The 22,705-nt window shown below is 36.7% G+C and overlaps 1 protein-coding gene, 1 non-coding gene and 1 pseudogene across 3 annotated transcripts in view; 1 reads left to right on the top strand and 2 right to left on the bottom strand.

The window, feature by feature from the left end:
* Window positions 1-1,293: 1,293 nt before the first annotated feature.
* HAUS6 (HAUS augmin like complex subunit 6) overlaps window positions 1,294-22,705 on the bottom strand; it is a 44,737-nt gene continuing 23,325 nt past the window's right edge. For both annotated transcript variants that reach the window (XM_066368248.1, XM_066368249.1), the window contains exons 9-16: window positions 22,106-22,299; window positions 21,370-21,496; window positions 19,488-19,590; window positions 12,902-12,983; window positions 7,428-7,494; window positions 6,941-7,126; window positions 4,996-5,134; window positions 1,294-3,904 (exon numbers count right to left, since the gene is read on the bottom strand). In XM_066368248.1, coding sequence (XP_066224345.1) covers window positions 2,910-3,904; window positions 4,996-5,134; window positions 6,941-7,126; window positions 7,428-7,494; window positions 12,902-12,983; window positions 19,488-19,590; window positions 21,370-21,496; window positions 22,106-22,299 — 1,893 coding nt within the window. In that variant the 3' untranslated portion in view covers window positions 1,294-2,909. The remainder of the gene's footprint in view (window positions 3,905-4,995; window positions 5,135-6,940; window positions 7,127-7,427; window positions 7,495-12,901; window positions 12,984-19,487; window positions 19,591-21,369; window positions 21,497-22,105; window positions 22,300-22,705) is intronic.
* LOC136396046 (small Cajal body-specific RNA 8) lies at window positions 7,576-7,706 on the bottom strand. The gene has a single exon (XR_010749476.1). It is a non-coding gene; the product is annotated as a small Cajal body-specific RNA 8 (non-coding RNA).
* LOC136393860 (AP-2 complex subunit sigma pseudogene) lies at window positions 13,582-15,250 on the top strand (annotated as a pseudogene).

Genomic DNA, 22,705 nt, shown 5'->3' on the forward strand with positions numbered 1-22,705 from the left:
AATTCAGTCTGCCCCAATCTTCACTTATCACATGCGTTTTACTCCATCAAACATCATTTTTCAGGATCAATCGACTTGAATAATCAGTAAGACTGCTTAGAGCTTTCCAAACTAAAACTTTGTCATTTTAACTACACATCTCAAAGCACTATTTCATTTATTTATTTATTTATTTATTTATTTATTTATTTATTTATTTATTGCTTAGTACTAGAATGTTCCATTAAGAAACAATAAAAGTTGTCTATTTTCCTAAAATGAAAGCTCAGTGTATTGAATGGCTATTAAGTTGACCACTTAGTACATTAAAAACTACTCATCCTTAAATTAACTGAAATTATAACATAATAAATTAAACTACAACTCTGGTATTTTCTTAATGCTTATAAGAGTATTAAAGAAATCAAATTGGCTTCACATAACTTGATGTTCTCTTTCCAAATACTTCACATATCCACACACAGAGAAAATACAAAACACTCTCCTTACCTAAAAACATTAGAAGAGGCTAAAAGGAATTATTTAAGACGTTTTAGACCTTGAAAAAGTTACATTTCCAATGTGTATTTAAATTATAAGTCAGTTTTTAAGTCAACTTGCTTCCATTGAAGTGTGCATCATAGTTAAATTAAACTGGTCTACCACTTCATCTCTAAGTCAGATGGAGATTCTTTTGCATCAAGGCTTATTCAAGATTTCTCTGCAAATTGATTTTTAAAAAGAGAAAAGGATAAACATTACAAAAAAATCAAATAGGACAGACTCCAAGTAGTAGCAAATTTCAGGAGTATTAAGTAAAAAGTTCATATACAGATACTTAACTATGATAAAATTACCATTATTTTCACTGAGGTATTCTCCAGATATTCTCCAGAGAATATCAATATATCCCTCTTAGAATACTTTTCAATATACCAATGTTTAATTACCATGGGCAAATCAGAGTGACATATAATGAATATCACCAGATCCGTATCTGTTCTAAAAGGTTTTTATGAGTTGTATTTTTAACTCTATGGTGAAAAATTTCAAACCTATATCAAAATTAAGAAAATTATGATTAACCCAATGCATCTATCACCCAGCTTCAATAATTCAATAATTATTTAATAATATTAATGGGTTGAACTGTGTCCCCCAAACAGATACGTTGACATTTAAATCCAAGGACCTCAGAATGTGGCCTTGGTGGAAACAGGGTCATTGCAGATATGATCAGTTAAGGTGAGATCATTCTAGATTAAGGGTGGGCCCTTAATCTATATGACTGGTGTCCTTAAAAGAAAGTGCATAGTCTGACCTGTGGTGGTGCAGTGGATAAAATGACCTGGAAATGCTGAGGTCGCCGGTTCAAAACCCTGGGCTTGCCTGGTCAAGGCACATATGAGAGTTGATGTTTCCAGTTCCTCCCCCATTCTTTCTCTCTGTCTCTCTCTGTCTCTCTCTTTCTCTCTCTCTCTCTCCCTCTCTCTCTCCTCTCTAAAAATGAATAAATAAAATAAAAAATAAAATTAAAAAAAGAAAGTGCATAGACACACAAGGGGAGAACGCCACATGAAGACGGAGGCAGAGAGAGTGTAGAGTTATGCGGCCACACGGCTAAGAACACCAGGGGCTACCAGAAGCTAGAAGAGGCAAGAAGGATCTCCCTCTGGTGGCTTCAGAGGGAACATGGTTCTTGCCAATGCCTTGATGCTGGTTTCTAGCCTCCAGAATTTGTCTGCAGAGAATAAATTTCTGTTTTAAGCTACCCAGGTTATGGTACTTTGTTATGGCAACCCTAGGAAATAAGCGTTTTAGTAGTACGAACATTCATGTACATCCTCGTGCCTCCTGACCATTCAGAGTATGATTAACAAAAAAAATTTTTTTAATGTGTAAGGCAACATTTAAAAAAAGGCCAATATATGTTCTACTTGTTTCCATAAATTGGTTATCAAACAAACATGATTTTAAGTTAATAAAACTGTAATTGGAACTAATTTCATTTTTTGAAAAAAAAACTCACTCCCAGGGGTCAGCAAGCATGAAAAGAAAACTCACTACTCAAAGGGTTAAATACACTGACCTAACTTATTTTATCACCCCAACCCCAAATTTATTTCAAAGCAAATCACAGATATTATTACAAAAATTATATTTAGACTGACTAGGCCTTAGTGCAGTGGATAGAGCATCAGCCTGGGACACTGAGAACCCAGGTTCTAAACCCGAGGTTGCTGGCTTAAGTGCAGGTTCACCAGCTTGAGCACAGGGCCACTGGCTTGAGCATGGGATCACAGACATGACCCCATGGTCAGTGACTTGAGCCCAAAGGCTGCTGGCTTGAAGCTCAAGCTTGCTGGCCTGAGCAAGGGATCACTGGCTCAGCTAGAGCCCCTGGCCCAGGTCAAAGTACATGTGAGAAAGAAATCAATGAACAACTAAAATGCAACAACTAAGAGTTGATGCTTCTCATCTCTCTCCCTTACTGTCTGTCTGTCCCTGTCTCTCTTTCTCTCTTTCTTTCTCCCTCACTTAAAAAAAAATGATATTTAAATTGTTTCTCAATGTTTTTAGAATTCTTATCCTAACTAGCCAAGATTGACAAAATTTACTTTCAGTAGTTTGTATTACAAAAGTAACAGGTTTTAGGTTTTTGGTTTTGTTTTCCAAATCTGTCCCATATTAATTGTAAACTATATACACATCACTGGAGATTCTGAAAGTACCCATAATAGTGTTCTCATCCTAGCCAGAAGAATAAGGAGCCTATTTTGTCACATTAACAAAGATCATGTAGCATTCATTGTGTACTAGTTTTATAAGAACTTGAGAGAAAACTTCAACACGTTAACGTACACAGGTCTATTTAAGCTTACTTTTTAAATTAGGCAGAGGTTCTCCAAGACTACATGGTACTGTGGTCCTTAATCTTTGTTCCACACGGGAGAAAACTTAATGAGTGGTGAAACAGACCGTTTTCTTTCACCAAAGGACATGCGCAAAGATGGTTTTGTACAGTCAGTGTGAAAATCCTGAGTGTCCAAAAAGTTAAGCATATCATCCGTTTGCGTGTTTTGAGGAGTAGGGCTCAATTCTGGTTTGTGTCTTTCAGGTGTTTCAGAATTAGAGAGGTAAGTTTCTTCCCTTGTCTTGGTAAGAGATTTCTTAAGAGCCTCGTATCTACTGCAAATAGCCTGAAATCTGGAGTCTGATTTTGGAGTAGTCTGTCCTTCTCCCACATCTTCTGGAAAAATGCTACTGTGCATAGGATTATTTGGTTCCATTTTAAAATTGGCCTCTGTACTACTGGAGCTATTAAAACTTAAGTGGCAAACTTCTTCTGGAAGAGTTTCGTGTAATATGCCAAAATCACTATCCTTAAAACTGCTGGAGTTATTTCCACTTGAGATCTGAAAAGAGTTCCATAACATGCTTTTATGCACAGAAGAATCTTTGTAAGAAGCCTGTAAGTAGTCCGATCCTTTCATATACTCACCACCTTCATTCCTACCTATCACAGCTCTCCTATTGTTTACAACAGGGGAGAATGTCTTTATTCGGCTAGTTTCTAGAAGCTTGTTCTGTAAAGCAGTATGCTCCACATCTTGCTTACAACATATTTTCTTCTTTAACATGTCTGATTGTATGGTTGGTTCACTTATGTGACTGGTCACATGTTTCTGAGGCACACACTTGAGGCAATCTGAAACAACTTTTTCTTCAGGCAAATGAGAAGGGCTATCATCAGATACAGTGGTTGTTGAGAAACAACTGGTCGTGCTAAATTCTCTTTGATTATGCAACACGGGTGAGGATTCTGCCAATCCTTCTCTAAGTTCAGAATCCATTTGAATTGGTTCTATACTTCTGTTATCTTCCATTTCAACAGCTTTTCTCCATGAGTTCCTAATATCACTGACTAAATAAAGGGGGGGACACAATTTATTAATATTCCCAAGCACAGCATGCAATTAAACATTTCATTTCTAGTTCTTAAGATAAAGCTACTGATTGAGTATATACTCCATAGATAAAAGCTGGTTGGGTAACAAAGCTCCACAACATACCAAAGCCCAACAAGATCAAAGAATACCATCTCCAACTGATCACAAATAACAAAAGCTGTTCCTGAAATGTGCATATACAGTACTTTCACATAGCACATATAAACTGCACGTATTAAAAAGATATTTTGACTGGGGTTCAGCAAACTTTTTCCATAAAGTGCCATATAGTAATAATTTAGACTTTGCAAACCATCTGGTCTGTGGCAACTATTCAACTCTACCGTTATAGCATGAAAACAGCCATAAACAATATGTCAACAAATGAGCAAGGCTGTGTTCAATATTTAACTTACAAAAACACAAAGGTCAGCCATATTTGGTTCATAGGCTGCAGTTCACCGACCACCATCAGGCTGTGGCTAGGTTCAACCTGAATTGAAGCAATTTAAATTTGAATGTCATCTCTAGCAGCAAAATGAAAACTGTATTTACTCACTCAATCAGGATGATGTGCCGACATAAGGACAATATCAGAACTTTACCTACACAAATTACAGGTTGTAAGAAAAAAGGATTGGGCATCTGGCTAGCTTAGGGAGGGTAGAAAAGATCTCTGAACACGCAGTCTTTGGCTGGTGCTGCTGATGGTGTTGACTAGGAAATCACACCCTCTATAAACGATCACAGATCAGATGTGGAGGCAGAGGAATATTTTTTAAGTAATCAACTAAAATATTTTCCAGGAAAAAGCCAAGTAAAACAAAAAGCAAAATTGTACAGTATAAGGGCGAAATGATACTGCTGGAGAGGACTGCATATAAGTGAGAATGCCCACACGGAATAGCAGTCCCTGTCTCAAAACAAGGAGCCACTGCCACTAAACTTAAAGACAGAAGTTTTTAAATGAGCTTCCAGAAGATCTGTCAGACCATGGTTCTAATAGTAGTATCTTTAAAAAAAAAAAAAAAAGAAAAAGGAGTGATAAAAAGCATTATTAACTTACTCAAGTTTTCTGGAGTTCGAGGAATTTGGCTCCTTGTTAAGAATGGGTTAGAAACTAAAGACTCAATTAGTTCCTCTAATTTTAGTTCTTTTCCCATAGAGGGCTGTGGTGGTGAATCAGATAACACTGTTCTTGCAACCTAAAACAAGAAAGAAAAAGCAAGTTACCCCAAAATTAAGCCCACTGGTAGAATGCAACAAAAGCCCTGATAATAGAAAACACTTCTCAGTCAGCAGTCCTTCCCATTGCAGACGGCACCAAAGTAAGCTTAACAGTGTAGCTCCCAGATACTCCCTACAGACTATGTAGGCACAATCCAATCAGGTGAAATCAAACACAAAACTGTTTCCTCCCTCATTTTAAATGGATATTCCATTATAAAAGAAGAAAAGAATCTTTTACAAATAGGAAGATTTGGAGGGTAGTTCTGACTACACAGTGGCCTAAAACTAAACTACTATCTGCATACCATTGAGCTTAATAACTCTGTATCTGCTAAAATGACTAGTTTTAAAGCAAGCTGATTTTAATTATAAACCATGTGTACAGTAACACTGACATCAAAAAATAGAATGCACTCAGACAACATCTCTTCCAGAAACCTCATTAACAAATACAAATTAGTGAACAAGACAGATACATTCTAACATAGAGAAAAATATACAATATGAAAATAGCCTTCTCTATTAATTAAAAGTGAATAAAATCAGAAAATAATGCAAATTAAAATATCTGCCCCTTGAAATACCTAAAAAATAAATTTCCAACAACCATAATCAAATTGACCCGCATTTAGCTTCCCTCCATGAAAACAGAGGGCTTTTTGGAATTCAAACACTAAATATTTGTCACAAACACTATTAAATAAAATTCATTTCTTTATTTTCAGAGTTTTATGACATTTTATGACTTTCCTCATCTATTCCATCCCATTCCATGCCACTACAAATGCCTTTAACCAGAAAATGTGCCTTTCAATATCAAGGAAAAAAAAGACAGACCATCTTTTCTTTAGTGTAATCAACTAACACAGAAAATAATATAAATTTAGAGTTTTAAAAATATTTAAAGACCATAAAACTGCCTCAACCTTCTCATGTTATAAACAAGAAACATGTCTGACATCCAGCTTTTTAATTCTGAAAATATTCTTTACTTTGATCATATGAAATAAAGGCGGCAACTCCAATATCTGAAGCAGTATGTAGTAAACCAAATTTTTCTTTCAGTCTATTACAAATAGAGTGGCTGATTTATTTTCTGGCTGTTTATCCAAATTCAAACAATGGTAAGAGATACTGTGGGATATGTAATAAAAAAACATTAGAGAAGGACTTGAGCATTTAATTTGTGTAAACTGACTTCATCATACTACTGAGCAAAACAGTACTATGTGGTCACTTGCCAATAAAAAGTAGAACAACATTAAGGTACGGGGCTGGTTAGGAAAAACTCGATTATGAACAGTGATGCACTTAATTATTTTTAAAATACTTAGAAAGTGGGACAAAAACCATAGATCAGTGATAATATGATATTGCAATTTTTCTTCTAATATTAAAAAAAAAAAAGGAAGCTCAGCTAAGCAAGAGACAACATTCATGAAGTATTTTAATAGGGTATAATTATTGGATATATTGAATATATACCCAATTGACATGTAATAGTTAACTCCAAAAATACATATATTATTTTTATACTTTTGGATATTTATAGGATGGGACATGAGTTCTAAACCAAGAGCTACTTCACTACATAAGTTCATATGAATTCTATTACTACTTTTGGAACCAATTTTGCTTTAACCATGATTTTTATTATCTGTGACCTCCTTTTCCCAAATTTCCCCCAGTAAATAAATAATTAACTGTGCTTTAATTTTAATCACAACACTATAGAGAAAATAATAGATATTTCAGTATACTTGTTACAATCTTTTTCTAACCTCTTCTGCCAGATGATCTTGCTCTTTTTGAAATGGATCAATTTTTTTAACAGGTTGAAGTCCTCCAAATGCACGACTCTCTGTATTGTTTGCAATACTTGATAATAGAGAGTCTTCCCCTTCGTATTCTGGTGTTTTCTTAGAAACTGTTTCATTTTTCTCTCTAGATGTTCTCATCTTTATGTCCTAAAGAAGACAGACACATAATATTAAAACCTTAATAACCAGGACTGATTTTCACTAGCGGTTCTTAAGTTATCACAAATCTATAAAAGTTTATTAACATTACTGTGAAATTACATGTTCCCTGGCACAATTAAATAATTCCAATATTCCCATTTAAAATAGGTAATTAGAAATAGTACATAATGTGCAAATACTGGGAAATGTAAAAATAAAATTTTAATTTAATTGCAGTATCAACAAAAATAAGTATTTTTTCATGTTAGTATAATCAGAATTAGTTTAAAATTATCTTTAAATGTACCTTTTCAAATACTGTGACATTGCTTGTATCTGATAAAGAAGCTGGCTGCAATGGGAAAGAAACAGAGCTAAGAGGAAAAAAGATAACAAATCCAAGTTATGAGTGTGAAAACATCCCATTCACTTTATGTATCTGAATAGTCTAAAAAAACTGTCTGCCCCGTATCTGTCCGTTACGATTTCACTCAATTCGTCCCGGTCATCAAAAGGCAGTTTATTCTAGGGAGGTGTAGTGACAATTAGAGCAGTACTTTAGCCCAATTTGTGTATCAGCCTCCCAAATTATGAATATTTGCCTTACCTGCTATATATCTTAAATCAACAGCATGTTTTACAAGGGCTAAATGACTTGAGGAACACTCAAAAACTTGAGTACAGGGTCAGAACAAATTCAAAATTCAATTAATTAAAATTGCATTATTACAATGCCCTCCATCTTCAAATCACTGAATTTCATTGTAGCAGAGACTTTCTTATAAGATTCTTTGGATATTTCAAGGTCTAAAATCAGTATTTGTTATGATGAATTTTTCTCTATAGCAAATATGTTACTGCTACAATAATCATGTTTATTTATTCAGTTTGCTGCATTGTATATATAATATTCCTTAATCTCTCAAATTCTCTTGCCCCTTTGAATAAACATAAAAACTTTATGCATCACTTCATAAGTTATTAAATTTCTAAAGCCTTGAAAGCAATGATAACTTTCACCATTTATCTTCATCTTGAAAGAACTTTCAAATTCAGTCACGGACTGGGTCTGCTTGTGGTTAAAAGCTTTTCCATGCTAGGTAATATGAAAGGCAAGACTACCAGAGACCATTTTTTTTTTTTTTTTAAATATTTTATTTATTGATTTTTAGAGAGAGGGGAGAGAGAGAGAGAGAGAGAGAGAGAGAGAGGAGCAGGAAGCATCAACTCCCATATGTGCCTTGACCAGGCAAGCCCAGGGTTTCGAACCAGCAACCTCAATGTTCCAGGTCAACGCTTTATCCCACTGCGCCACCACAGGTCAGGCCAGAGACCATTTTTCAACATCAACTATGTCTTTATTTTCAGTTCATAATGGCCAGAAGTATAAAATTAATAGCTTTGTAAATATTTTATGAAATAACAAATATACTTATCCAAACTTTTCAAATATGCCCTTGTTAGAATTATCATCTATCTTCCAAACAATTCAAAATCACAAAAATTGTTCAAGCTTCAGCTTTACCTCAACAGGATATAATCTAGATAGCAAAGGCAAAAAAAATTAAAAATCTACTTCTACTTTACTTTAATTTTTCTAAAAACTCAACATTAAAATGATTAAAAGCCCTGTGAAGCAGGGGCAGCAACCTATACAACAAGGCCACTAGGATGCCATCACAAGATGGTGAGCTCCTTGAGGACAAACACTGTGTCTTTCCAAAGGCTATTTCCCCTGGTGCTTGGTATTGCAATACTTATTTGTAACTGATTTGACAGATTGACTAATCATCTATGAATAAATGTCACTTGAGGATGAGGTTCTACAGATAAAACCATCAAATTTTTCTACTTGAATCATTCTTGCAGAGCCTCATAATAGGAGAAAAATAGAAGTATATTCTATATCTTCTCTCTCATTTCTGAATTGACAACATGCAATTAGCACTGTCAACATCTCAATCTAAAACAACTTCAAAGCAGCCCTGGCTCAGCACTTACTCTCTATCTACTTGCCATAACAAAATGGAGGCCCATGAAATCCTGCTACTGTAACATCAAAAGAAAGGGTGTTGATCCTGTTGTGGGAATTTATCCTAAGGAGAAAGCACTTCCAAAGGGGGATGGGGGTGGGGGAGGGGAGGTGCCATGCTTTCTATAATAAAAATTTTTAGAAAAGCCTATCTAAAAAGATATAAAATGTTACAAAACCATTATAAGTAAAAATAATATAATGTTAAGTAAACATACTAAAAAAACTGCACTTGTACTATGTTAATGTTTAGAAATTTTTGTATTTTAGAATATGACTATGCTTTGATTAAAACTAAATTTATGATTGTAAAGAAAGCCTAAAAAGAACTTGAGGAAAAATCTGAAAAGCGACTTGGTAGAAATTTTAGCGAATAATTTTTCATTTTTATTTGCTGTTGTTACAATCTACGATTAACAGAAATAATAAACAGTTGTAAAAAAAAAAAAGAAAGATATGATATTGGAATTCAATTTCTAAGACTAAGGATGTTCAGTTGACAGAAATTCAAGATCACACTGCCCTATCTTTGAAATTCAATAAAGGAGAAACTACAGCGGTCAAAGGTCTAAAAAGAACTGCATCACCACCACTAGAAATAATCCCCTTTCAGAAACCATTGCATAGAAAGTTAGGGTCCACAGTGTAGAGCAAAGACATCACCAATCACTGAATTCTGGCTTTAAATATGGCGAAGCCTCTGTCAATCACTCTGATGAAAACCAGCCATGAGATTTACGGAGAACACTACTTACATTTTAGCACTTGTGAACGACAACTCCATGCGAAAGGGCTACCTAACACACTTACTCTAAAAACTACATTCTTCCATGTTTTTAATTGAACAGCATTGATCATATCCACACATGAATTTCCCAGTTAACTACACTGATACTGATAAAAGGTGTTGCCAATATGTACAAATAAAATATTTAGTATAATAGCTGACCTACATGCAAAAAAACCAGTATTTTTTAAGTGCAGTGTACCCACATTACACATTACTAATAAAATGTTTTATTATAAAATACCATTTACAGTCAAGAATTCTGACGTTTATTTCCACATCTCAGTAACAACACTGCCTTCTGTTATCAAGTACTAATATTATTTCATATTCCATTAAGCATTTATCCCTCATCACCAAAAGCCTTCCCCTACCTCCCTTCAAAAATCCCAACTTATAATTAAAGTATCAAAAGATAACTAAAAGATCCAGGAGCTTAGAAAAGCACAAATATGAAAACCAAAACATATTTAATACAATTTCTTTTCCCCATATTAAGAGGTTTCATTTGAATTAAATTGTGGGGGGAGACTACTTCTGGCTGGCTACCGCAGAATTCTGATACAACATTCTACTTCGAGAAAGAATCTTGAGGTTCAATGGAGTTCATAAATAAGATCTGATTTATGAACTAATCTATTAACTCCATCAATCTTTAGTCCAGCAAGACTTTAATCAAAATATTTAATTTGCTCACTCATGGAAAGAGAAACCAAAAACATGATTAAGATTGGGAAGCACTAGCCATTCCCCGCCAGCATGCTTTAAGAACAATTGTGATAAGGGACTAAAATGCACAAGCCCAGCAACTTTATTTCTTCAATATCAGGTATTCACAGAAGATTTCATTATGTACTCAAAAAATCAACATCATATCCAGATCTAAAAATAAAAATATAATTCTTCCACAAGTAGTCCTGACCTCCTGTGAAAATTACTACAGAGGAAACTACCAATAGTTTAATATCACATACAATAGTATCCCCACCTTATCTACAGGGGACACATTCCAAGACCCTCCGTAGATGCCTGAAACTACAAATAGACCCAAACCCTGTATTTACTATATGTTATATACAGATATAGTATACACATACCTTTTCACATAAAGGAAGCATTTTACAGCTTTGGCATCTCTACTCTTGCACTTTGGGGCCGTTAATAAGTAAAATAAGGGTCATCTGAACACAAGAACTGCAATACCACAACAGCTGATCCAATGATCCAGACAGCTACTAATGGCTGTGCAGCATATACAGCGTAGATAAGCTGGATGAAGGGACAATTCACATCCTGGGCAAAAACAGAGCCAGACGGCCCAAGATTTCACCCCACTACTCAAAATCACGCACTAATACTTAAAACTATGAATTATTTATTTCCCGGAATTTTCCATTTAATATCTTCGAAATGTGAGTGTAGGTAACTGAAACTACCAATAAGAAGGGACTACTGTGTAAATAAGTTTGACCCTTGTTAAGGTGTTTCAACTTATTAAGAATATATATAATAAAGAGAGCCTCAATTTATTTTAAATTTATAATTTTCTTTTAGATTTTCCTAAGAATTGTTTCCATATGTGTGTCTAATTTACATGGGAAACTTGGACTGAAAGACACCTATTTACGGTAAAGAGTATTCAGAAAAAATAATAATAAAAAAATATATATGTTTAGTATATCTGTATTTGTTTGCTATTTAGTACTTCTAAATTTCAATAAAAAACAAATTATCCCAAATGAATAACATACATTCAGTTTGAACATTTTTGCTTATATAATCTGGCATCAGTTTTTAAGGGCCAAAATGGGTAACAGAAAAAACAGGCATTAAATAAGAATACTCCTGAAAGAAGTTACAGCAAATTAAGTAGGTTCAATTTTTTCCCGTTAAATTTTTAGGATTTGATTTTATCAAAAGCCTTCCTCTTCTTTTTCTTTTTTAATTTTTCCATTAATTCGAGAGAAAAGAGAGAAAGAGAGGGAGGGAGGGAGACACAGGCAGGGAAAAGGGAGGGAGAGTAAAGAAGAGGGAGAGAGAGGGAGAGAGAGAGAAGCAGCAACTCGTTTCACTTAGTTGTTTCATTTAGTTGTGTACTCACTGACTGCTTATCATACATGCCCTGTCCAGGGGTCAAACCCCCGACTTCTGCATGCCAGGTCAGCACTTTACCCACTGAACAACCCAGCCACGGCCTAGCCTTTCCTTTTTTTAAAGAATTGAGATCTTTTTATCAAATGGCAAATGAAAACCCCAACATAAAATACAGATAAAAGAGCGAGCTGCTCAGGTTGAAGTGGGACACCTTGGAATACCAACAGGCTGAATGAATTAGATTCAATCCACAGCACCAGAGGGAGCTACAGAACACAGAACTACTGAGGAGATCATCTCAAAGGTCTCTCAACCTTGGATTTAGTCAATAGCTACAAGTGGTTTCAAAGAAGTTCACAGACAAAAAAAGACAAAAATTCCCAAACTTACATTAGATAATTTCTATATGTTGTTTTCTTCAAAAATTAGATGACTCCCATGAATCCCAACATTTTGATACAAAAAAAGAAAAAATAAATGCCCATGTATCAGAAATGCTGACTCTCCCCTGAAAATGTAGATTTGCAGTGAAAAAATACTGTCTGCTTAAAAAAAGAAAATTATGGCCTGATCTGTGGTAGTGCAGTAGATAAAGCAATGACCTGGAACACTGAGGTCACTGATTCAAAACCCTCGGCTTGCCTCGTCAAGGTACATACAGGAAGCAACTACTGAGTTCATGCTTCCGGCTTCCCCCTCCTCTTTCTCTCTTCTCCTCTCTCTAAAAATCAATAATTTTTTTTTAAATTTTTAAAATAAAAAGAAAATTAGGAACTATCCCACAGTAGAGAAGCTTGGAAACTGGCTAAAGATGAGACTAAAATTAATAAAGGGGGGAAAAGCCAGTATGAAAATCAATTTGTTTTACCTGTTGGCTAGGTTATATGCAGTTCCCAGTACATCACTGGCTCTTCTGCAATCATTTTCTTGGTCATGCTGCTTAGGTATATCTAAAGAAAAAAAAAATCAATTACTCTTTAATTGTGTTTTACATTCTAATATTCGTGGGCCTCTTGAAATTCTCAACCTCTCTAATAGAAGAAAACAAAGTCAAAATAATATAAATGCTAATAAGAAAAGACAATTAGTCAACTGTTAAATATAAAGTGATAGGCAGGACAGTAATAGAAAATATCTATTAATAGCCTTTTCTAAAAGGATTAATAGTTCATACTGTTTCTAAAAGGTATCATCCACATTTATCCACATTATATAGCTATGCTTCATGTTTAAGTACACAGATCACCCAATTATCATATAAACCAGCAAAGCCAAAAAAATATAATTCTTAGCATATTCCAACCCAGCATCTATGACATTAGTCAACCTATGTACTTACTTTTCAACATGTCATTGAGGAACTGTCTCACTACTGTACTAACAATGGAAGAAAGAAACAGAAGATGGAGACCTGCCTTCAAGGAGTTAGTACAAAAAAAACAACTATTGATGAGTAGGTATATTGCTACAGTATTATGACAGAAGTATATACAGAATGCAAGGAAGCAGAAATGCATCTGGCCCAGACTAGGGAAACATGAAGAAGGCATGAGAGCATGGTAAGACATGAAACTGATGAAGAAAGCATTGCTAGATTACAGAGGATAATATTCCAGGGATTCCTCTTCTTTCAACATGTTAGATTCTAAAGACTATACATGTCCAAAGTACTACTACATAACAAGCCAATGCATACTAGTAAGGTTTTCCTTAATCCATCATAATAGTATGTTGCCTTATTAACATTTTCAATCCCTATGCTTTTGCAGCTACTGAGTGAATGAGATTTATAAATATTCCAAAAATGAGGACAAACACAAATATACCACAAACTTAGTAGACAGCCATAGACAAAGATAATCACCACAACTATAAACACCATCTGATGGTAGTAGGCACAGTTGACGCACATTTGTTCTGGTATGTAAGAAAGTGTGTAAGGTAAAAGTTGCTAAGTAAATTAGCATCTAGAGCAGGGGTCTCAAACTCAACTCAGCATGTGGGCCGCAGAGCAAGATCACAGCTGTTCGGCGGGCCGCACTAGGTCTACAAAAGGCAACTGTTACGCAACATTTTCTCACTGCAGTTGAAAACAAAAAAAAATCAGTACAACAAGCACAATCGTACATGCAGTTTACTCAGTGTCACAAAACGACCAGAAACTGTAGTTCGCATCACAACTGCTGTTAACTAAGCTAATATCTAGCTAGGATGCTAGAGAAATGAAAAATACAAGTAGGCCCCTAGGCTTACTTAATTTTATCCAAAATATTTTGAACTTCGTGGATTAGTCTGCGGGCCGCACAAAATTGTTCGGCGGGCCGCGAGTTTGAGACCCCTGATCTAGAGCTTTTTCCTTTTTCTCTTCTTAAAGGTGATGGGTGATAGAAAGTCACTGATGTGTATTATACCTGGAGATAAAAAGGATATTTACACTACAGAAAGACCACCGAGAACCATCCGTAATAGGAAATAGACAGAACATTAGTGGCAGAGCAACTAGTCAGAACACGATTACAGGCAAGAAATGACAATCTAGCCCTGGCTCCCCCAACAGCTTCCAGAGCTGGAGCCACCCAGTTGCCATAATCCAGTTCATCCTCATCCAGAACAGGACAGGCAAAATGCGCCCGGCCAAGTGGTATATGCACTTTGATGATGATGAGAAACAAAAGTTGATCGAGGACGTGCACACCATGGTCACTGTCTGAAATGCCAAACGCAACAACTTTGTGGAGCTCCAGAACTTTAAGATCATTTACCAATACTATGCTGGCCTCTTCTCTACATCTGTGTAGAACTCAGTGACAACAACCTGGCCCGCCTGGAGGCCATCCACAACTCCGTGGAGGTCTTCAACAAATATTTCCATGACATCTGTGAACTGGACCTGTTCAACTTCTACAACGGTTACACAATCATGGAGGAAATGTTCCTGGCCAGGGAGCTCCGCAAGGCCAGCCAGACGAAGGGGCTGAAACCGCTGTTGATGCTGCAGTCCAGAAGTAAGGGTGGTGACCCCTCCACCCATCCCTCCCCAGACTCGCCTGCTCACTTGCCCCTTTCTAGGCTTTGGGTCCCACCACCCCAGCAGCCTTCTCCTTCAGCTGCCCAAGAGGAAGGTACCCAGCTGAGTCTGAACCACAAGGAAGAAGACTGCACCCCAATGCCTCTGGGCTCCAGCTGCGGGAGAGGCCACCTTGCGTGTATCGAGTAACTGTGCCATTGTCGTGTGATGCCATGAATGTGCATGCAAAAGACCCCAATAAACCTGTGGTCCCCCCATCTAAGAATAAAAACTAAACGATAGCACTTAAGATGTGAGGATAGCAAAGGAGGAGACAGACAAAATAGGGACTTAGGGGGTAAAAACAAAACTGAATTCACCACTACAAAGCAAACCAAGATGAAACAGACACTGACTCCTAGCATAAACACACTAGAACTGCTAAATAAAAGGTAAGAAAAAGAAAAAAGAATGCCCACAAAAAAATGAAAATCATGCCAGAACCAAAGATAGAAAGCATGACCAGCACGGTACGCCCACAGTGAGAAATGAAGGTTCAGTGAGGCAGGCTCTGGGGACTGGACACTGGAGACATGATGCCCACACGGTAAGAAGAAATATCATCTCAGGTCACTCAGGCTGGGGGCTGAGAGACTGCTATAAGGCAGGACACTCACTGTAAAGGCTGCTCATCCCCTAAAAAGGGGCATTGCAAAAATTTGCCAGCTGGCCTGACCTGTGGTGGCACGGTGGATAGAGTGTCAGCCTGGAGCACTGAGGTCGCCAGTTTGAAACCCTGTGGGTAAACCCTGGCCAGTTGGCTTAATGAACAGAGCGTCGGCCCAGTGTGTGGACATCCTGGGTTCGATCCTCAGTCAGGGCACACATGAGAAGCGACCATCTACTTCTCTTCCCCTCCTTCTAACCCTTCTCTCTTCCTCTCTCACAGCCAGTAGATCAATACGTTTGAGCATCGGCCCCCAGGCCCTAAGGATTCAAGCATCAGTCCCAGATGGGGGTTACCAGGTGGATCCCGGTTGGGGCACATGTGGGAGTCTATCTCCCCCCCTCCTCTCACTTAAAAAAAAGAAAAAACCCCAGGCTTGCCCAGTTGAGGCAAATATGAGAAGCAACTATTAATGCTTTTTGCTCCTCTCCTCCCCTCTTCTCTTTCTCACTGCTCTAAAATCAATTTAAATTTTTTTTTTTAATTTTAAAAAAAATCTTTAAAATCTTGCCAGCTGGACCAGGAAAGTAGCAGAGAAGCTTTCTGTCTATCTAGAGTCCTTGAGGGAGGGAAAAGAAATAAAAGAAAAAGGAAGGGAGTAAGGGAGTGAAGGAGTGAAGGAGTGAAGGAAGGATGGAGGGAGGGAGAGAGGGAGGGAAGGAGGGAGGGAGGGAAGGAGGGAGGGAGGGAAGAAAGGAAGAAGGGGGAGGGAGGGAGGGAGGGAGGGAAGGAAGAAGGGGAAGGGAGGGAGGGAGGGAGGGAGAGAGGGAGGGAGGGAGGGAGGAAAGAAAGAAGGGGAAGGGAGGGAGAGAGGGAGGGAGGGGAAGAGAAGGGGGAAAGAGGAAGAAAGGAAGAAAATTAAAAACCCAGCCTACTCAAAAGAAGGTGTGAAATCCAAACTTCTACTTGCTATTTGTAGGAATCCCAAACCAAAGACACTAACTGGCCTAGCTTAGGGGACCAACTATAGAGACCCTTCTACAATCCAGGGCCCACATGACTCCTCCAAGGGGGGGAAGACCCACTGACCATAGTCAGAGTTGAGTTTATAGTCAACAAGAAACAAACCACCATGAAAATTAGTAAGCAGAGAACATAGGAGCAGAAGTACCTGAAACACAGAGATAGGAGAAAAATTGACAAAAATAAAATCACTGTATTTTAAATCATTAGAAAAATAAATAAAACAGGAAACAATGAAATATGACAGCATGAAGAACAGGAAGTTTTGAAAAACAAGCAAATGAAAAGTACATTCATGAAAACTAAATATTAAATGGAAAGGTCAAAAGAAATTAAACCTGACTAACGAGACAATTGGTGAACCATGAGATCCAAAATACCCAGAATGCAGCCCACAGTTACAAAAAGGTTACAAATATGAATGAGAAATTAAGATATACGAAGGACAGAATTAGAAGTCTCAGCAATAGGACTTACAAAAGGAAAGACTCAAAAGAATGAGAGGAGCAATATTAGAAGAGATATTAGCAAACAAGTTTTCAGAACTAAAAAAAGATATGAGCAATCAGATTAAGTAAGTACACACAGGTCCCAAATAGGCAAAATAAAAATAAATCTACATTTAGACACATCTCAGTGAAACTGCATAATACAAAAATAAATAAATAAAAGTCTTCAGAGCAACCAGACATCAAAAACTAATTACCAGCAAATCAATGACAATGAGACCAACAGCAAATGTCTCAGAAATACAGAAAGCAGAGAGCAATAAGATCATAACATCAAAGAACTAAGGAAAAATAGGTGTCTATTTTAGAATACTATATCCAGTCAAACTATCAGTGAAAATAATGACATTTCCCAGAAAGACTAAGAGATTCTAATATTCAGGGTCCAATGATAAAAGTAAAGATACACTTCAAGATATATTTCTCAAAAGGAAAAAGAAGAAAAGAAGTAATATTGATTAAAAAAAAATTAGCATATTGGTAAACCTAAACATATAAAGTGGTCAAAACACATATGAGAAGCAATCAATGAACAACTAAAGTGACACAACTATGAGTTGATGCTTCTCATCTCTCTCCCTTCCTGTCTGTGTGTGTCTCTCTCGCAAAAAAAAAGAAAAGAAAAAAAGTAATGAAGTACTAATACATGCTACAACTTGAATGAACCTTGAAAGCACTGTGCAAATGGAAAATTACACAAGTGAGAGTAGCCAGACACAAAAAGCTTCATGTGGTATGACTCCATTTATACAACATCTCCAGAAAAGGCAAATGCATAAAGACATGAAGTACATTAGTGGTTGTTAGAAATTGGACAAGGTGGCCCTGGCCAGTTGGCTCAGTGGTAGAGCATCGGCCTGGTGTGCAGAAGTCCCAGGTTCGATTCCAGGCCAGGGCACACAGGAGAAGCGCCCATCTGTTCTCCATCCCTCCCCCTCTCTTTCCTCTCTGTCTCTCTCTTCCCCTCCCGCAGCCGAGGCTCCATTGGAGCAAAGATGGCCCGGGTGCTGAGGATGGCTCTGTGGCCTCTGCCTCAGGCACTAGAGTGGCTCTGGTCGCAACAGAGCGACCCCCCAAAGGGGCAGAGAATAGCCCCCTGATGGGCAGAGCGTTGCCCCCTGGTGGACATGCCGGGTGGATCCCGGTCGGGCGCATGCGGGAGTCTGTCTGACTGTCTCTCCCCGTTTCCAGCTTCAGAAAAATACAAAAAAATAAAAATAAAAAATAAAAAATAAAGAAATTGGACAAGGTGAAAATGGCGAGTTAATGGTTACGGGATTTCTATTTGAGGTAATAAAAATACTCTGGCCTGACCAGGAAGTGGCACAGTGGATAGTGTGTTAGCCTGGGAGGCTGAGGATCAAAGTTCAAAACCCCAAAGTCACCAGCTTGAGCGCAGACTCATCCAGCTTGAGCACGGGGTCACGGGTCTAAGCGTAGGATCACAGACATGACCCCATGGTCACTGGCTTAAGCTTTAAAGGTTGCTGGCTTGAAGCCCAAGGTCGCTGGCTTGAGCAAGGGGTCACTGGCTCAGCTGGAGCCTCTCAATCCCCACCCCAGTCAAGGCACATATGAGAAGCAATCAATGAACTAAGGTGCCGCAACTATGAGTTGATGCTTCTCATCTCTCTCCTTCCTGTCTGTCCTTCTCTCTCGTTCTCTCTCTCTCTCTCAAAAAAAAGAAAAAAGGAAAAAGAAAATACTCTGGAACTTGACAGTGCTAATAGTTGCACCAATTTTGTGAATATGCCACTGAGATGTACATTTTACAACAGTGAAATGATGTGCAATTCATCACAATAAAAAAATAATTGCACCTGACCAGGCAGTGGCGCAGTGCATAGAATGTTGGACTGGGATGCGGGAGACCCAGGTTCGAGACCCCAAGGTCACCAGCTTGAGTGCGGGCTCATCTGGTTTGAGCAAAGCTCACCAGTTTGGATCCAGGGTCGCTGGCTTGAGCAAGGGGTTACTTGGTCTGCTGTTGCCCCACGGTCAAGGCACATATGAGAAAGCAATCAATGAACAACTAAGGTGTCGCAATGAAAAACTGATGATTGATGCTTCTCATCTCTCTTCGTTCCTGTCTGTCTGTCCCTATCTATCCCTCTCTCTGACTCTTGCTCTCTCTCTGTAAAAAAAAATAATAATAATAATAATTGGAGAGAAAAAGAATGTAAAGGAACAGTTATTATAGTGACAAATATTGATAAGAGGGAAGTTTAAAAAAGAAAAAACAACAAACCTGGTAGTGAAGCAGGATACTGCAAAAGAATACTTCTTGCATATACTTCTTCTGAGGCAGGATCAAATGAAAGAGGGGACATAGGTGGTAAAAGATCCACAGCCTTAAAATAGAGAATTCATAATTTTGAAATATACACATTTTATTCACTACCACATATCAAGACTGTTAATCTATGAATAGATGATTGCAACAAAGACAGAATTACTATGCATATAAGTTATCCTATAATTATTTTTAAAACAAGGAGTACAATATTAAAAACAAAGAGATTACTTTATCCTTCAGCTACATCTCAAACACAGTATCTAATTCAAGAAAATCTCATTTTTTAATACAATCCTTTGAATCTAACAATACTAACTATAAATCACAACAGCCATTTGATGAATATTCTCACATGTACTTAAAAGAATTACAGAAACCAAACATTTGAACTTTAGGCTCAAATGCAAAGATGACAAAAATACATTTCTAGGTCATTCATAACAAGATAAATCAAGAGACTGCCTTATATCTATTAAACTACTTTCCAAAATGCAAATCAATCCCAGACAAGAAAAAGCTAAAGGAGTTCATCACCACCAAACCAGTGTAACAAGAAATGTTAAATGAACTTCTTTAAAAAAAAGATAAAAAATATAAATAATAACATGGCAATACCTACGTTATCTATCAGTAGTTACTTTAAAAGTAAACAGTTAAAATGCTCCGATCACAAAGGGTGGTTGAATGGACAAGAAAAAAAGACCCTTCCATATGCTGCCTACAAGAGACTCACTTCAGATCAAAAAACATACACAGACTGAAAGTAAAGGGATGGAAAAAGATACTTCATGAAAATAGAAGCAACAACAAAAAAAGGCTGGTATAGAATACTTAAACCAGACAAGATAGACTTTAAAACAAAGGCTATAACAAGAGACAAAGAAGGACCCAGAAGTTCCATTTCTGGGTACTTGTCTGAAGAAATCTAAAATACTAATTCAAAAAGACATACGCATCCATGTGTTCACTGTAGCATTATATACAATAGCCAAGATATGGAAGCAACCTAAGTGTCTTTCAATAGATGAATGGATAAAGAAGTGCTGCATATATACAATGGAATATGACTCAGCCATAAAAAATAATGAAATCTTGCTATTTGCAAGAACATGAATGGACGTAGAGGGTATTATGTTAAGTAAAATAAGTCAGACAAAGACAATTACCATATGATTTCACTTATATGTGTAATCTGAAAAACAAAATAAATGAACAAACAAAACAGAAACAAACTCATAAATACAGAGAACATTTTGATGTGGGGACCAGGGATAATGGGTGAAAAAGGAAAAGGAATTAAGTACAAATTAGTAGTTACAAAATAGGCATGGGGATGCAAAGTACAGCATAGTAGCAATTTTCAACCTTTTTCATCTCAAGGCACACATAAACTAATTACTGAAATTCTGCAGCACACCACAAAATGTATTTTATTTTTTGCCAATCTGACAAAAATAGGTATAATTTTGATTCATTCACACTGGACGTCTATTGTTGGGTTGACTGTGGTCATTTTTTTATATGACAATTTAAGGGAAAAGAGGTCAGTGCCACTGACTAAACAGTCAGGTATTGCATATTTTAAAAATTCTTACAGCACACTGGTTGAACATCGCTGGCATAGAGAATACAGTCAATAATATTGTAATAACTATGTATGGTGTCAGATAGGTACTAGATTTATCAGCATGATCACCTCATAAGTTATATATATAAATGTCTAAACACTATGTTGTATACCTGAAACTAATATAATATTGTATGTCAACTGTAACTGAAAAATAAAAAAAAATTTTTAAAGGCGGCAAAATGCAAGTCAACAAATATTACTTACTGTAGTCCGACCTTTAACTAGACTGAAAGGAGACAGACTAAGAATTTCTTTCCACTTTTTATGCCATTCTCCTTCTTTTTCAACAATAGAATGTGTTATAGTTGTAAGATCTTCTTTTAATTTATGGCTGTAATAACATTAAAATAATTTTATTCAAAATAGGAATATATAATAAAAGTATTAAGTAAAATTTAAGAAGTCTGTAGAAAAAGAAATATAACTGAAAGCTCAACCAATACTGCACATATAAATTGAATAAACTCTCACTAAACCCTCAGAACCTAAAATACCTTTTAAGACAGAAAGCAATGACACATCTATTACTCCATTTATCTTTAAAATACTATTTTTTTCCTTATTCTGAACTCAAGCCAAAATTCTACTCCCAGTCTGTCCATTCCTAAAGCCAGTCCATACCTCTCAGTCACTCTGCTCAAATGAAAAACTGCTCCAAGCCCTAGTTTTACTAGTAGGATGAAAATTTATAGAAAAGTTAAAATTATTTCATAAAGGATTATCACTCAGGGCATATAATATATTCCAGATCAAAAAAAAAAAAAAAACCTACATTAATTTTCCTTCCTATTTCATGTGTCTCTCTGAGAGTTGATGACATAAGGTTTTTGAGTACTAGTAAAATTTTCACACTTGTTTGCCAAAGCAAAGAGATGTTAACTACATGAGTTGTGCTGAGAATCATCCCCCAATAAAATAACAGAGAATCTTACTAGAATACCTCATATGCTTCAGATCCAATAATCTTTCTCTCTGAAATTTGGTCTCTTTTTCAAGGAAGTGAAGGTCAATTGTCAGTCTTGCTTGGTCAGCCTGACCACATTCATATCTCATTACTTTCAAGACTTCATTTAGTAACTGAATAACTGTTAACAGGTTCAATTCCCCAGACTCATAAACATTTCCTATGTGCAGCTAAAGATTCAGAGAGAAAAATAAAAAAAGGTAAACTATAGGTTCTTAACATAATAAACTGGTACATAAATATATTTATGTTTTACTATATTAAAAAGGTTACTTAAAAGAAGAATGAAAAAAGTCAAATGTTTACCCCCAAAATAACACTATGTAATAATCGTGGTCCAAAGTAAACTGTTGTGGAAGAATTAACATGCCATGCTACAATTTTTGTTATGTAAATAGTTGAAAACAAGCCTTGGCCAGTGGTACAGTGGTTACAGTGGTTAAGAGTGTTGTCCCAGAGCACTGAGGTCCCCAGTTCGATCCTGAGGTCATTGGTTCAAGCTCCAGTCAGGGCACAGGGCACGTATACAAAGCAATCAATGGGTGCACAATTAGGTGGAGCAACAAGTTGATGTTT

Source organism: Saccopteryx leptura, chromosome 2, assembly GCF_036850995.1.
Source record: "Saccopteryx leptura isolate mSacLep1 chromosome 2, mSacLep1_pri_phased_curated, whole genome shotgun sequence".
Classification (NCBI taxonomy): Eukaryota; Metazoa; Chordata; class Mammalia; order Chiroptera; family Emballonuridae; genus Saccopteryx; species Saccopteryx leptura.